The 16186-nt window shown below is 43.4% G+C and overlaps 1 protein-coding gene across 2 annotated transcripts in view; it reads right to left on the bottom strand.

Annotated features, from left to right (window-relative positions):
• BCAR3 (BCAR3 adaptor protein, NSP family member) overlaps positions 1-16186 on the bottom strand; it is a 109154-nt gene that overhangs the window by 63832 nt on the left and 29136 nt on the right. For both annotated transcript variants that reach the window (XM_040406676.1, XM_040406677.1), the window contains exon 3: positions 181-220. In XM_040406676.1, coding sequence (XP_040262610.1) covers positions 181-220 — 40 coding nt within the window. The remainder of the gene's footprint in view (positions 1-180; positions 221-16186) is intronic.

Below are 16186 nucleotides of genomic sequence, written 5' to 3'. Positions count from 1 at the left end.
TCATGGCTGGTGGCCTGAGGAGGGCCAGGCGGCGCCCTTGGGCATCGGCCCACCGGAGGTTTCCCTGTAGGGTCAATGGCTGGTCTGCCCCAAGGTTGTAATAACTTTCCCACGTGTAATGTTTAGTACATAGAGGTTAGAAAACAACTGATTTTTTTCCCCCCTGATGCATGATCTTACCTTGACATATTCCATTGCAGAATCTGGAGATTTATAGTCCCTAAAATAAAAATAAAATAAAAAGAAGTGTCAGTAAACAGGGCAGAGAAAGCATGAAATGAGCCGAGCTAGGAAGGACAGATCGTTTTCTAAGCTGCACAGTGCATGATCGCACCTGGAACCGTAAAAATTCCACCCCTGTTACAATGTTATTCATTATACAGCACAACATGCTAGTTTTCAAGGCTAAAATGTCCTCATTTATGCTACTGTATTTCTCAGCCACCGGGGTGACATTGCAGCCTCGTCATGGAGCAGCGACTGAGCAGACTCTCAGTTTAGGACATCCTGTTGGCGTTTTTCTATTCCACTACTGATATAGCACTAACATATTCTGCAGTGTTAAGTACTTTATAGGCATGAATTATTGCTGAAAACTACCAGTCATGGTTCAACCTAAATTTTTCAAAGGGTCACTGAGAGATGGGAACCAGAATCTGCTAAATTGCTAATGGCCACCAGTCCACATTTACCTTGCACTGGGTTATACACACATCATCCAAATAACCTTTAATCAGAAGTTGTGATAGGGGAAGCATACCGCTGTACTTGTACTGTCGTACAAACCCTAGCAGACCTTCTGAGAATTAGCACAGGTTCATTGCCCCAGCATTCACAGAAAGAAACAGGGGGGTGGTGAAGATTATGTCTCCCTCATTTATTTCACTACATTTCTTAAAGGGCATCTGTCAGATCTGTACCTATGACACTGGCTGACCTGTTGCATGTGCACTTGGCAGCTGAAAGTGTTGGTCCCATGTTCATATAGGGGTGCACTGCTGAGAAAAATGAAGTTTTATTTTATGCAAATGAGCCTTTAAGAGCAACAGGGGCGTTGTTGTTACACCTAGAGACTCTGCTCTCTCTGCAACTGCCGCACTATCTGCACTTTAATTGATAGGACCAGGTGTGATGACCCTGGCCCTGTCAATCATAGTGCAGAGGGCATGGCAGTTACAGAGAGAGGTGTAACAACAACGTCCCCGTTGCTCCTAGAGCATACCTCCCAACCATCCCGGATCCGGCAGGACAGTCCCGCATTACAGTGGCTGTCCCGCTGTTCCGGTACGGGGGAGGTATGTCCCGCTTTTTGGCAGCTGTCCCAGCTTCCATAGGGAGCAGAGACAGTTGCCTGTATTATGATGAAGCAGAGAGCCGGCATCGGCTCCCTGCTTCATCATCCTCCCCCACTTGCTGGCTCTCCATTCCTCTGGTCTGTGTGGGGGGCAGGACCGGCCGGCAGTCAGCCTCAGCTCCATCTCCTCCACAGACTAGAGCAGCCGATGTCCTGCTACTGCTTAGAAGAAGGTAAGTATGTGGTGTTTATTTTTTTACTTTCTGTGAGGGGCACAATGTGGGCATATTATTGGGGGCACAATGTGGGCATATTACTGGGGGCACAATGTGGGAATTATACTGGGGGGCACAATGTGGGAATATTACTGGGGGGCACAATGTGGGAATATTACTGGGGGGCACAATGTGGGAATATTACTGGGGGGCACAATGTGGGAATATTACTGGGGGGCACAATGTGGGAATATTACTGGGGGGCACAATGTGGGAATATTACTGGGGGGCACAATGTGGGAATATTACTGGGGGGCACAATGTGGGCATATTACTGGGGGGCACAATGTGGGCATATTACTGGGGGGCACAATGTGGGCATATTACTGGGGGGCACAATGTGGGCATATTACTGGGGGGCACAATGTGGGAATATTACTGGGGGGCACAATGTGGGAATATTACTGGGGGGCACAATGTGGGAATATTACTGGGGGGCACAATGTGGGAATATTACTGGGGGGCAAAATGTGGGAATATTACAGGGGGGCACAATGTGGGCATATTACTAGTGGGCACAATGTGTCCCTCTTTATTCGTTTACAAAGTTGGGAGGTATGTCCTAGAGGCTCATTTGCATATATTAAAACATAATTTTTCTCAGCAATGCGGGCACACATGGACATGGGACCAACACAGATGTCTTCAGCTGCCAAGTGCACATGTAACAGGTCAGCCAGTGTCATAGGTACAAAACTGCTGACAGATGCCCTGTAATAAAATATAAAACAAGCAATAAACTATGTACATCAATCCTTAATTATCGCAAAAAAAATATTGGCAGGCGTTTAGAAATTTAGTGAAATAAATAATCCAGGGGGACATGATCTTCACTTGATCCAGAATAAGGCCCCATGCACACAACCGTATCCATTTGGCGGTCTGCAAATCGTGGATCTGCCAAATACAGATGCGGTCTGTGTGCCGTTCGCATTTTGTTTGCAGACCCATTCTCTTCATTAGGTCCTTGGTCCACATTTTGTGAACATTTTTGCGGAATGGACATGCGGAAGCTGAAAGCATACGGATCCGTGTACTTTCGACATCCACATGTCCTTTCTGCAAACAGAACACGCACTATACTTGTCCAAGAATGCAATACATCTGTATTTTGCGAATCTACGATTTGCGGACCACAAAACTGATATGGCCATATGCATAGGCCCTTACAAGTGCATTAAGTGCAATTAACATTTCAGGTTGGAAGTTAAAGAAGTTATCCCAGGACTAATGTAAAAAATTTAAATCAGACATCATACAGTACATGACAACCTCTTTCTAAAGCTAGAACCAGTCCTGTACCTCACATGGATCCAGAGATCTCCCCATTCATTGCTCTGCTAGATTTATATCAAGCTGACAGCTCAAGGGGAGTGTCTATTCTGCTGCAGCTCAGAGGGCGTGTCCATGCTCTCCCTATCACAGCTCAGAGGGCGTGTCCATGTTCTCCCTATCACAGCTCAAGGGGCGTGTCTCAGCTCTCCCTATCATAGCTCAGGAGGCAGTTGAAGAATAAAACTGAGCATGTGCGGCCTTCTAAGTGAGCAGGTCAAAGAAATAAGAAAAAAGCAAACTGCAGGTGGCGCTATACAGATACATTTTATTGAATAACTCAGTGGCTATGCAAATTTTTTAATTACATGCAATTCAAAAAGGATTCAGATCCAGGGGCAGGTTTGAAAACTGTAGAATATTTTTCGTGGGATAACCCCTTTAATGGGGGGAGAGGCTGCTTAATATGCAAGATGTATGAGATTATGAAAAGAGGAGGCCAGCAAAGGGAAAAGAAGAACACACTTTACATTCACTTGCTCTTGCAAAACTGACCATTATATCAGTAGTTTAAACGGAACCAGGAAGCCTCTGTGCAGGTCTGGCTCAAATTGAGTAATTGCCTGGAGGCATCCAGGACTAGGTCCCTTGGAGCAACCTTAGAGTTGCATTTAAAACTCACCACACTGGACTACTAGAGACTTTACCATCAAAGCCTTCACTGCCCTAGAACACCAGAGACGTTATCATTAATCATATTCACAGTAGTATGTACTGTGTACAGTAGTATGTACTATGTACTGAATTTCAAGCATAGTTTTGGGCAAATAAGAAAACATTTTTCTTAGCAGTTATCTGGATATTTTTCAGTCACAGGCTTGACACTCCAAGTCTTCTAGCTATTGTGCAGATCTTGTGGTGTCACAAAGTTCTGAGTAGAAGAGAGTTTTAAGCCAATCTTATAGAGGACTAGGAAAAAAATCATTGTATATCAGGTTTTCACTGCTTTGCCTAGTCCTTAATTTTTCAGTATTACTTATGATACAATTTGCTTGGCCTTAACATCAATATACAATGCCAATACCTAAAGCTTTGCATTGTTCTATTTGGTTTTGGGTGTGCCTCTTTTAATCGTGTCCTAGAGCTACCAATACAACAAACACTTTGCTTTTCTTAATCCTAAAATTTACCTATGAACCAAACATGCCAAATTATCATAAATTGAAAATGGCTGCCTCTAGGGTGATATGAGCACTGTTTCACAGTCAATTGGAAACCTGCAGGGAAGAGTGTTCTAAATGGTGGCATTGTCACCATATGCAAAAACATTTGGTGAGTTGTGGATTTGAAGCCTGTGACATACAGTTTACTTTTTTTATTCTTGCAGCCAAAGATATTTTATGCTTTATAAACCACCATGGTTTAGTTTAAAAAATGTTATTTTTAAATGTTAGTGTTCCTTTAAAGGGGGTTGTCAAACCAATATTTTTGTTTATTTAAAAAAAGAGTCAGAATGGCATTTAAAAAAGCCAGAAGACGTGATATTCACCTCATGGACCCCCGTTGCTCCTGTTCTGACATTTTGTGGGTCAATAATGCTGGGGCTACACCCGTCAAACAGTTAATGACTGTATAGCAGCACGGCTACTGAACTGAATTGCCACAACTGCAATCCCAGAAAATCCAACAAGCTGGATGTGTTGTGATTCTGGGGTTGTGTCAACTTCCGAGTCACTCTTCGACCCCATTCAATTCAATGGCTGCACTGCTACACGTGAATCTTTGGTCATGAGACGCTCTGAAGCCCCTTCCTATTGGTCTCTACCTCCTGGTCCTCTCAACACACAGTAAAGGACCACTCGGTAGATGAAGTGGGTTCGCACCACAGCCAGTGATTGACTCAGCAGTTAATTCCTGTGTGGCGAGATGGACCAGGAAATAGAGACCAATGGAGACCCAGGAGCAAAGGGGGAATGGTTGATGTGAGCAACTAAGATCACAGACGCTAAAAGAGGAAACCAAGAAGCTTTTGGCTACAAGGCAATACTTGATTGACTCGTATAGCTCAACCTGACCTTGAAAATTGCTTATGTTTGGCCAAGTTTATTATTATGGAGTTTCCAGTAGGAAGAATATTGAGAAAGAACTATGTAACCTCAAAAAACAATTATACAGAAGCTACCAGAGCTATAAAAACAAGCAGTCCTCACATCCTCAACGAGTCCCCTGAAATCTTCCATACTACTGCCTAGGAGTTTCTGACCTTGATCAGCCAAGAACAAGAACATAAAATACAACATATGGAAAATATGTGTCAATGACCACACAGCCCCAAAATGGTCAATCCCTTGGAATCTGATCATCTGAGACGAATTGTTAAGATTTACATACAATGGAAAATCGTCTTAGTGAAATCATGCTGCATTGGCAAAAGTCCTGAAATCTCCTGAACATTACTCTTGGAGCTGTGGTTGCAATACAGAGAGGAACTGCTCTTAATTACAAAGGTATTTGCAAGATACACAAGACATATTAGATAAATCCACTCCTCAGCCAGTGACTCAGTATTGGAGCCAAATCTTATCCAGCGTAGCAGGCCTATGTCAAGCCAGGAGAGGATAGGGTTGTAGTCACCGAAAGCATCTGGACTCATTCTCTGTAATGTCCATGTTATGGTGAATTTCTCATGCCTAGACGTGGATTAAAGTTGGGACATGTGTGTCTTAAAGCAAAAGAGTCTTGATGAACAGGAGGGGATGACACAGCTACCGGGTCAGTATCAATGTAGAAATCTATGCAGAGATTTAACACTTTGTCAGCCACAAACAAAAGAAGTCTGAGAAGATACATTGGCTGCTTTTATGCGAGAACCCTTGGGGGTCAGAAGGAGCTATTTTCACACACACTTTTCAGATGCAGCTTTTTGTCTTCATCAGACTACAAAAGCCTCAGGTTTACGAGCCACAATGTAGCCCGTTTTTGCTAAAGAACTTAACAATGAAAGTGACAAGTTTTCAGGTTCCCAAGTTCTCAGCCCACTGACAGAACAGCCATAATGAGAGAACCTCAAATAGCTTTATACAAATGAAAATTCCTCATGTAGGAAGCACGGTAAAAATAATTAAACCACATTCAGTGTTAATTTAAAGGGACATCATTCAAGCAAAATAAATTGTAGTCTGCAGTCAGTACAACCTAAATCTTTGGCTCCGACACGCAGGTACGGCCAGGTTCACATCACCAGTTTAGCTTTTCGTTCTTTTGATCAGTCAGAAGAACAGGAAAGAAAACGGATCCATCTTTTTGAGCATCAGTTATGATCAGTTTCCTTCAGTTTTGTCACTTCCGGCAGAGATCAGTTATTTTTAATGGGAGGAAAAGTTCTGAAACGTCCTTAAAAAAGGACTTTTTCTCCTGTCAAAAATAACTGATAAAACTGATCAAAAATGATGCTCAAACTAACCTTTTTTCTGTTATTCTGATGGATCAAAAGAACAGAAATCAGTGACGTGAACTCGGCCTACATTGCATCTATAGTGCGGCTTTGTATTTGACACATTACTTGCACAGGGCAGATTCTACTACGTTAAGTATCAAAAGTGAACAAATCATCCATATGCATGAAAATGCCAAGAAGGAAATACAGTTAATATGAAGCCTGACTTTGCGCTAACTCCAATATCTACATAGGGTGGGATGTAGTCCTTATTCAATAAAGATTTGAAAGTAATATGAAATTCCGGGAAAAATGATTAAGAACAGAGAACCAGAAGAAAAAAGGTGAGTAACGCAGGAGATCACATAATAATAATATGAAATGGGGTAAAGTAAATGCTGCAAAATAATTTGTGTATCATAGGCTAAAGATAATTTTACTTAAAGGGCAACTGACACGTTTTAGGCAATGCCCCTTTCCCACTATGCCCCACACCTTTTCAAGCAAGTCTGAAAAAGTTGGAGAAACCCTAGTTATTCCACTTTTTAGACACGTTCTAGGCGCACAGACACATTAGTAAACCTGGGTCAGGGTGTTTTGACATGTTTTCAATGGCCTTGGAAATGGCAGAAAAAAAAACGTTAATTTCTTTAATGTTGCATATACATAGCACTAGCGTATAGCACAGAGCCGTACATAGATTGACATCACTCACATAATTTTCTGTCTTCAGTGGGTCTTAAAGGGGTTCAGCTCTGAACCCGGATATATCCACATTTTCACCCCTCCGGCCTCTATGACATGAGCATTGTAACATTTCGTTTTACAGGCTAGGGCAATGCTAAAGCCCATCCTTAAGTACCGGTGATATCACCGGGCTCACTGCTAGGCGGGAGCCTCTGCCTAGCTTTCCCCATGGAGAGCCCGGTACCTCACTGAATCTCCAGAAAAACCGCCTTGGCCCTGTGCGATTCTGCTCATGTCAGAGGGGTTGCCCGGGTGAAAATGGGGATGTGTCCGGGTTCAGCTCTGAACCAGGACAACCCCTTTAATTCCTTATCTTGCACAAATTAGGGCCAATTTACCTATCAGCATTTTTTCTTGGAGCCTGAGAGAAGACCCACATCAATGTGAGGAGGTCATGGTAACGTCTTGCAGATGTCGCCCTTGGTTGGATTTGGATCTAGGGTCCCAGTGCTACTACTTGATGCCCCTCAAAGCTGCTTTTCTATATTTTTTTGTTTTAGCTGAGACTACCTGCTGCTTATGCCCTGAAGCTCATGAGTCTTATAATGAATAAAGGAGAAGTATGCAGACTATAACCATCACTACTACAATGCCAATAGTAACGTAAAGTAAATAAAAAAATAAAAAAAAACACCAAAACATTTTATTATAGTAAAGTCTCTTTCACATGTGTTCCTGGGAGGTAGTCACATATGAGCCGTACACAGGACAAGCAGTATTTGTTCCAGTAAAAGTGGCAGCAGATCAGAGAGACAGCCACTAAGTTGTCGGAAGTGATTCTCTATGTGCGCTTTGTCATTTATTTTCAGATACCTTTTCAAACAGCAATAATTTGTCCCAGTTGTGACCAAGAATCTGCATTTGGCACTATCTGCTTGCAGTCCCACAAGTGTCCCAGATTACCCCACCATCATCAAACGCTGCAGGCTTGGCATGTATATACAGCTGGAACAGTTGCCATTTTTAAAGGGGCTGCTGGTGGTGACATAGTTTTCTCTGGGTTGGTTGTATCAGCTGTATTTCACATACTGTATCTTGTTATTTCAGGTTTTGGGTGAGGCAGCATTCTGTGCCAACACAGATATGCAAAAATTCCAAGCTCTCCCCAAAATGTGGACCCTGTGAAATGCAGGAAGTCTAGTAAACAAGACAACGGTGCTCTAAGACTGACCTCAGAGGTAGGTTACATGCAGTCCTCACCAGGAAAATGAGTATACTTTGTCTCTGGAAAGGATATTTGTCCTGATGGATGACTGACTCCTGAATTTCTTTCCACAGCTATGACATAAATGATCGAGACCAAATATGCAGCTGTTGATGGTTGCTGGTTTTGGGTGTCAGTTACAATGGACCATGGAAAACTCAGTAATAAATACCATGGAAGGGTTGATTCACTTAAAGGAAAACTTCACATACAAAATAAAGGGGGGCGTAATAACTGAAAGATCACACATTTTTGATCTTTCAAGATATTGTAATACACAAAAAAAATGGACACAGTGCTGAAGTCATTAAACGGGTTGCCCCATCACATGATATTTTCTCTTCTGAAATACTCAAAGGGATTATCCCATGATTAACTTAAAAAATGAAGATTAGACATCATATAGTACATGACTCAACGCAGAGGGCACATCCCTGTGAAGCACCACTTCCAGGACACATGTAGGAACAGGGAACAGTGTCTGGCAGAATAAAAGTTCATATTCACACTACACATGATAAAAGTGTCATATAAAAGGTATGTTTGTCCTGCTTTGCCCCGGCCCCTACCTAGTGCTGTCCACAGTTTTGCATGAATAAATCTGCTGACAGACACTCTTTAAAGGGGTTTCCCTGGATCAGGCACCCCCACAGATCAGCTACTTGAGGCCATTGAGTCATGCAAGCACTGCAGCCTGTTCATTTTTTATGCTGGACCTTCTACTTAATGCCGACAGTGCATGATATACCGTATTTTTCGCCCTATAAGACGCATAAAGTGGGGGGAAAATTTCAGTGCGTCTTATTGGGCAAATACTAATGAGGGCTTCTATTATGGAAGCTCTCATTAGTACAGCGGGACTGGGGAGCAGTGAATAAGGCGCTCCCTGTGCTGACTCTGTACTCAACGCTTCCCGGTCTTCTCCTGCAGGGTTCCGCACACTGTACTGTGACCTGCGCACGGCTTGAGGGTATAGGCGCTTTCTGTGATCTCACGCTGTGTGATGTCGGGTCACAGCACAGCGCAGCAGGAACAGCAAAAAAAGTGCTGGATCTCAGGAGTGGTGGCGTTTTTTTTAGTTTTTTTTGTCTGCTCTGAGTTCTGATTAACATGGTGGTCTGATCTGAGGTCTGATTGGGGGTCTTATAAACATTGGGGTTCTGATCTGAGATCTTAATGGGGATCTTATACACATTGGGGGTCTGATCTGAGGTCTAATGAAAAAAAAAATTTTTTCTTATTTTCCTCCACTAAAACCTAGCTGCATCTTATGGGCAGGTGAGTCTTATAGGGCGAAAAATATGGCAGTTTCATACCATTCGGCCTCCACCTTCCCTACTAAGTAGACACTTTGCAGGTAGATGGCCCAATATAATCAATAGAGAGGCTGCAATGCTCCCACAGGCTCAGGCCCCCCATGCAAATAATGGTGCCAAGAGTTGGACTCCCCACAAATCTGATATTGTAGGCATCAATGTTCTCATAAAAAAAATAAAAAAAACTGTACAATTTTTGAATGGTCTTGAAGAGCAAATGCTGCATAAGAGACCACAGTCTTACTCACAGGTTAGGTATTCAGAACCTGAAGTATGCTGGATTTCCTTGTTCAAATACACTGTATGATGGTTCAGTAATTTCAAGATAACTAGTAAATAGTTTTATGGCTAGGGTGGTATGTATCATGCTGCTATGAATTTCAACAGCCTGAAGAATAAGACTTTATCAACATATTTATGTAGAAATACCACATTCCACCTGCCTGGAACTTCGTGACTCAGCCACCTTTCATATTTCTCAAAAAATATGTCCAAATTTATAACTCATGACATAGCTTTAGTGATAGATTGATGAGTGTGTCAGAGACAACATCTGAAGGGGGTTGCATCTTCCTCACGTCCTTCTCCTGTGGATTTTAGAACAAATTGAGAAATACTAACGGACGCCAGGGCGACTCCTTATGTGTTCAGCCTACTGGTACTGTATTAGCCTAATTTCTCATAATCTGTGCTAGTACAAGGTAGACATTACTGGTCTACTGCTTTATGGACACCAGGAAGCTCAAATGTGCTCTAGAAGTGACTAGAGCTGGCCATACACACGAGATAAAAGTTGCCGAATTGTGTTCCGATTTTAGTGGGATTAACTAATGATTTCAAGACTATGAGGGCCTTATGCAAATGTCTGGGGAAGATAGAGAGATGTTGAATGTCAATAGGTTCAATCCTTTGTTCCTGCAGGGTCTGGCCACAGCTTTTTACCATCTCCCCATTGAATTACACATGCAAGCATGGTCTGGTGTGCATGTTTATGGTGGAGTTGGGAAAAGTAGTTGTCTATTGTGTATGATCAGCTTAAAGTTTCTTTCATTTAAAAAAAAATCTGACCTCCCGACCTGGTCCCCATCTCTCGGTTCCAGCGCCCTGGCTCTCTTCACTTGACTTCTGATTGTAAAGCGCTGCGAAATACATTGGCGCTGTATAAATAAAGATTATTTTTATTATTCCAGCTCCTGCCTATCAACTTCCAGCACAGGTGGGATTATGTGAGCTGCTGCAGCCAATGACTGGCCTCAGTGGTGACGTCCCCAAGTGGCACCTCACTGCTGGGTCATGTGGCGCTTTGGGACAGTCATTGGCTGCAGCAGTGAACCCATCTACACAGAGAGCTCGGGATCCAGGAAGCCAGAACCAAGCCATGGTGGGCCAGGTGTGTATGGATTTCTCCACAGGTCCTGATGTCTGAGAGTTAGATTTAACAAAAAAAAAAAAAACAGGCAACCCCTTTAAGCCATCTTCAGACTCAAGACATCTCCAGGGACCAAAGCAAAAATCTAAGTGTGTATTTTTGCTGTCCTGCTGTTGGTATTAAGAAAAAGCAGACATGCTGGATTCTATCCTCCTTTTCCAAAAGATATTTTTTTTCTAGATGGCAGCTTCTTCATCTATCCCTATTGAAATAAACATGCACCCTGGGCACATTGAAACATGCATACCTTGGGTTGAAGGGGGTTTAAATATTTTATATATTATCTATCAAAATGTTAAATATTATAGAACAAACTTCTCTCTCTTCATCGAAAACGCACGCATTTGTATGAGATGGAATCGGGAGAAACGGCAACCCGACCATAAGCTCTGAATTGTATGGTCAGCTTAAAGGGGTTCTCTGGGAATTAAGAAAATGAAAATATTTAAATATTACTTTATAATAAATATATTCCCAAATACCTTTCATTATTTATAATGGCTCATTTTGTCTGGGGAGCAATCATCAGGGGAAATAAAATGGCCGCCATCCTATTAGTTCACACAAAACCTGTCCCAATCACACAGCAGGACAAGTTACTTCACAACACTGAGGTTAAGAGCTGCCTCATCCTCCTCTCTACCCTACTGGTCAGGGATTATGATCCCGAATACAGCGGATAAGAACTTTAGTTGAATCTCTGGGAAATTTAGTACAAAGGACGGACAGGACAGACGATGGTAATGTGTTGATGTGGTAACAGAGACTGCATACAAATGATGCTTCAGGATTATAATACCTGACAAGTAGAGCAGAGAGGAGGATGAGGCAGCTCTTTATCTCAGTGTTGTGAAGTAACTTGTCCTCCTGTGTGATTAGGACAGGTTCTGTGTGTACTAATAGGATGGCGGCCATTTTATATCTCCTAATGATTGCTCCCCAGACAAAACGAACGATTATTACTAATGAAAGGTATTTGGGAATATATTTATCATAAAGTAATATTTAAATATTTTTAATTTTCTTAATTCCTGGAGAACCCCTTTAAGATATTGTATTCTCTATCCTGACTGTACAGAAGACTGACATTATATGGTGTCACAGAGACTGGAGGGTGACCAAAGACTGACATTATATGGTGTCACAGAGACTGGAGGGTGACCAAAGACTGACCCAAGTAAACTGCTTGTTTTTGTCATAATTCTACAAGTTTTACAATCACATAGATCTGATACACTATTCAGTCCTACATATCTAATCTAATACATCCTCAGGATAGGTCTTCAGTGTGAAATTAGTGGAGGTTCGACTCCCGGCACCACCGCCAATCAGCAGTTTGAAGATCTGCGGCCTCTTCCTAGGCCACTGATATCACATTCATTGATCATATGGCCTATTTGCAGCTCAGTTCTATTTAAGTAAATGGGTCTGGGCTGCAATACCAAGAACGGCACTGTGTCCTTTTCAAACAGCTGATCAGTGGGGTTTCTGTGAGTGGGACGCCCACTGATCTGATATTGAAGGACTATCTAAGTACTGGAAAACCCTCTTAAAGGAAAATTAATTTGACTCACCATAAAGCCCTTATGAGGCTATGGCTGAGTTCACATGGCTGTTTAGCTTTCTGCTCTTCTGATCCATTAGAAGAACAGGAAAAAAACAAAAAAGAAATGGATCGGTTATTTTGAGCATCAGTTCGGTTTACCTCAGTTTTTGTTACTTCCGCCAGACATCATGCACACAGGAATTTTTATCCCGTCAAAAATATCTTATGTCTGACGGAAGTGACAAAAACCGATGCAAGCTGATCACAACTGATCCTCAAAATAACAGATCCATTATGACAGATCAGAAGAGCATAAAGCTAAACGGTGATGTGAACTAGACCTATTTTATCTTAACTAATAAATGCAATACTTTTCTCAGGGCAATGAATTAATTCCTAGCGAATCACTAACTGTAGATGGTGCTTGGCATGGCATGGCTTCATACAGGATTGCTCATTCTTTATCCTCCAGTACTTGACATGAGACTCGGCATATCTTTGCAATGATGCCTAGTAATTTGGGAAATACCATAAAGGTTAAGGGAAGTTTATGGGAATGTCAGGACTGATACCTGTCAACGGTCAACATTAGCCTTCCATGCCATTCAATGTAACCAGCAAAGCTCATCATGTGCCCATTTATGAATAAAGTACAGTGGTCCCTCAAGGACGACCATTGTATGTTGAAACCATTGAAACCTGAGTCCATTACTCTATGGAAAACCAGTAATTGGTTCCAAAGCCCAAAAATGTCATCCCAGGGGGGGCGGGGCTTGCTCATGGCGGAGTAAGACGCACGTTAGTGAAGCTCTCCCGCCATCTCCGCTTATTAAGCTATTTCTACCTACATTCCTGCTCGTTCACGATCCCTGATGGGCCGCAAGACTGCCAAGGGGGTACAGGAGCCTGCTCAGCAGCCGGAGGGGTCTGGGATCGAGAAGTTTTTTGGATCCCAGCCGAGTGGCACAGGGCCGGCAGAGACGCCCAAGATGGCGACCGGGAAAAAGGCGCCTACGACCGCTGTTAATCTGAGCCCGCCACATGAAGAAAAAGAACCAGAAAGCCCGGCGGACGGCACTGCAGAGGGTGAATGGGATATCCGCACGTTTCTGCAGGCTCTCCCTACCAAGGACGACCTAGCCCAATCGGTGCAGAGGCTGGAGCAGACATACCGCTCAGAGATGGAAACCCTGAAGGGGGAAATCAAGCACCTGGGCACCAGGGTCGAGGCTGCTGAAAAGACACAGGAGACCTTTCAAGACCAATTAGATGATCAGCACAAGGTACTGTCAGCGCACTCACAACAGATCAGCCACCTGTTATCACATGTGGATGACTTGGAGAACCGCCATCGCAGGAATAACCTGCGGATCCGAGGGGTGGCGGAATCAATAACCACGTCTGAACTTGAGGCAACGATCCAGACCTTTTTCAGCACACTGCTGGGCGAAACAGCACAATTGCCGGTGGAGTTAGACCGTCTGCATAGGGCCTTAGGGCCTAAACCTACGGACGTCTCCAGACCAAGGGACATTGTGTGCCGAGTGCACTTTTTTAGAGTGAAAGAAGAAATACTAAGGGCGGCGAGGCAAGCGGACACTCTGGAATTAGGAGGTTCTGTGGTACAGATTCTGCCGGACCTCTCTAGACGTACCCTCCAACTTAGAAGGGCGGTAAAGCCTCTACTCACCTTGCTTAAAGAGAGAGAGATACCATATAGATGGGGCTTCCCCTTTCAGCTGCATGTAAGGAAAGATGGCAGATCGGCGGTCTTCAGAGATCCGGAGGACCTCCCCAAGTTTCTGGAGACTTTGTCGCTTCCACGCGTATCACTACCGGAGTGGCCGTTGGTTATGGAGCCTGCACCTGGACCACAAAGAGAAAGGTGGTCTGAGGTCTCCCCAAGGGCTTCTAGGCAAAGGAAGTCGCCATGAAGCTGGTCTTTCTAAACGTGGGACAAATTGCCTTTTTGCAGTGGTCGTATAATAGACCACTAATATAAATCATAGCCTGCCTCATGCTAATGTGGTAATGGTCGACAGGCCTTTCTGTTATGTTCACACATATAATGTGTGCTATGCTCAGGGCAGCATGAGAGTTGAAGGTTATCATATCATGGGTCATGTTGTTGTTGGTTTCAATAAGTTTCAGTCAGTAAATGGGTGGGCCATAAGGGCCTATACAGTTTGCTTAATGCAGGATTTTTGTTAACACTATTTCTGTGTAGCTTTTTTTTTTTTTCTAACTATCAGATGATAATATCATATGGAGATGGGGGGGGGGGGGGGGGACCTGCTTTGTCATCTAGGGCTTCCTCTTCTCCCTTAAATGGGTGGGTGGTGGAGGGTTGTCTTATTCCACTGCCTATTGATAATTGGAAGTACTGTTATTTTCGATGCCCCATACCATGGGGATTTATCTGTTATATATGTTGTTTGTATGTCCTCCCTTTTGTGTCTTGTCTTCCCTAGGGCAGTGGTTATGTCCTTATATGTTTGGTATCTAATAACTTACAGAAACACATCTTCTATCCGATATGGGGCCCATTAAAGTATGCTCATATAATGTTAATGGTTTGAATGAGCCGGCCAAGAGGAATCAAATACTATATAGCCTTCACAAACAGAAAGTCGATATAGCCCTCCTGCAAGAGACCCATTTTAAGGAAGGTCACGCCCCTTCATGCAAAAATAGGTACTTCACCACATGGGCTCATAGTAATTATGCCGAATCTAAATCAAGGGGGGTTGCCATAGCTATTCATAAAAATGTACCCTGTAGTGTGCTGGATACCCGCCGAGATGACCAAGGTCGTTACTTATTTCTGAAAGTTAATATTGCCTCCAGATTATTGATTCTTGCTAATATATATTGTCCCAACACAGGTCAGAGTGGCTTTGCGAATTTAGCCTTCGCCGCATTGGAGGACTTTGCGGACGGCGCAAAGATTATCCTAGGTGGTGATATCAACCTCCCCCTAGAAGCTAAACTAGACACGTCCTCAGGTGAGTCCTCCACTTCTCCTGGGGTAGCCCGTGGTTTTCAGAGACACCTACAGGCGCTGCGGTTGGTGGATGTGTGGAGAATACTGCACCCAACAGGAAAGGATTTTACATTCTTTTCTATGACACATAAATCATACCACCGCCTGGACTATGTGTTTGTCTCACATGACTTATTAGACCTACACCCGACTGCAGCAATAGAACCTATCCTATTTTCTGACCACTCAATGACTTGGGTAGCCTTAGACCTGGGAGATCCCACTCATTCAAGGAGCTCCTGGAAATTGAATGATAATGTACTGAAGGACAGTGTGTGTGTGGCTGACATTAAGAAGGTAATTGAGGAATTTGTGGAGGTTCATACAGGGGACTCCTCCAGATCCACTATTAAATGGGAGGCGCTTAAGTGTGTGATCAGAGGTCGTCTGATTTCTCACGCGTCCCGACTCAAGAGAATGAGGGCCGCTAAGATTGTCGAACTTTTGAGGAAGGTAGCGGATCTGGAGAAGTCTCATAAGAACAATTTGGATCCCGCGGTGTTTCAGGAGCTCTGCGACACTAGAAGTGAGTTGCGGAAGCTCATTGACCAGAAATATTTGGGAGCCAGAGACAAATTGAAAAGTTTGTTCTATGGACTAGGCGATAAGAGCGGCAGACTCCTG

Source organism: Bufo bufo, chromosome 9 (genome assembly GCF_905171765.1).
Source record: "Bufo bufo chromosome 9, aBufBuf1.1, whole genome shotgun sequence".
NCBI lineage: Eukaryota > Metazoa > Chordata > Amphibia > Anura > Bufonidae > Bufo > Bufo bufo.
This window is presented reverse-complemented; position numbering and strand designations above follow the sequence as displayed.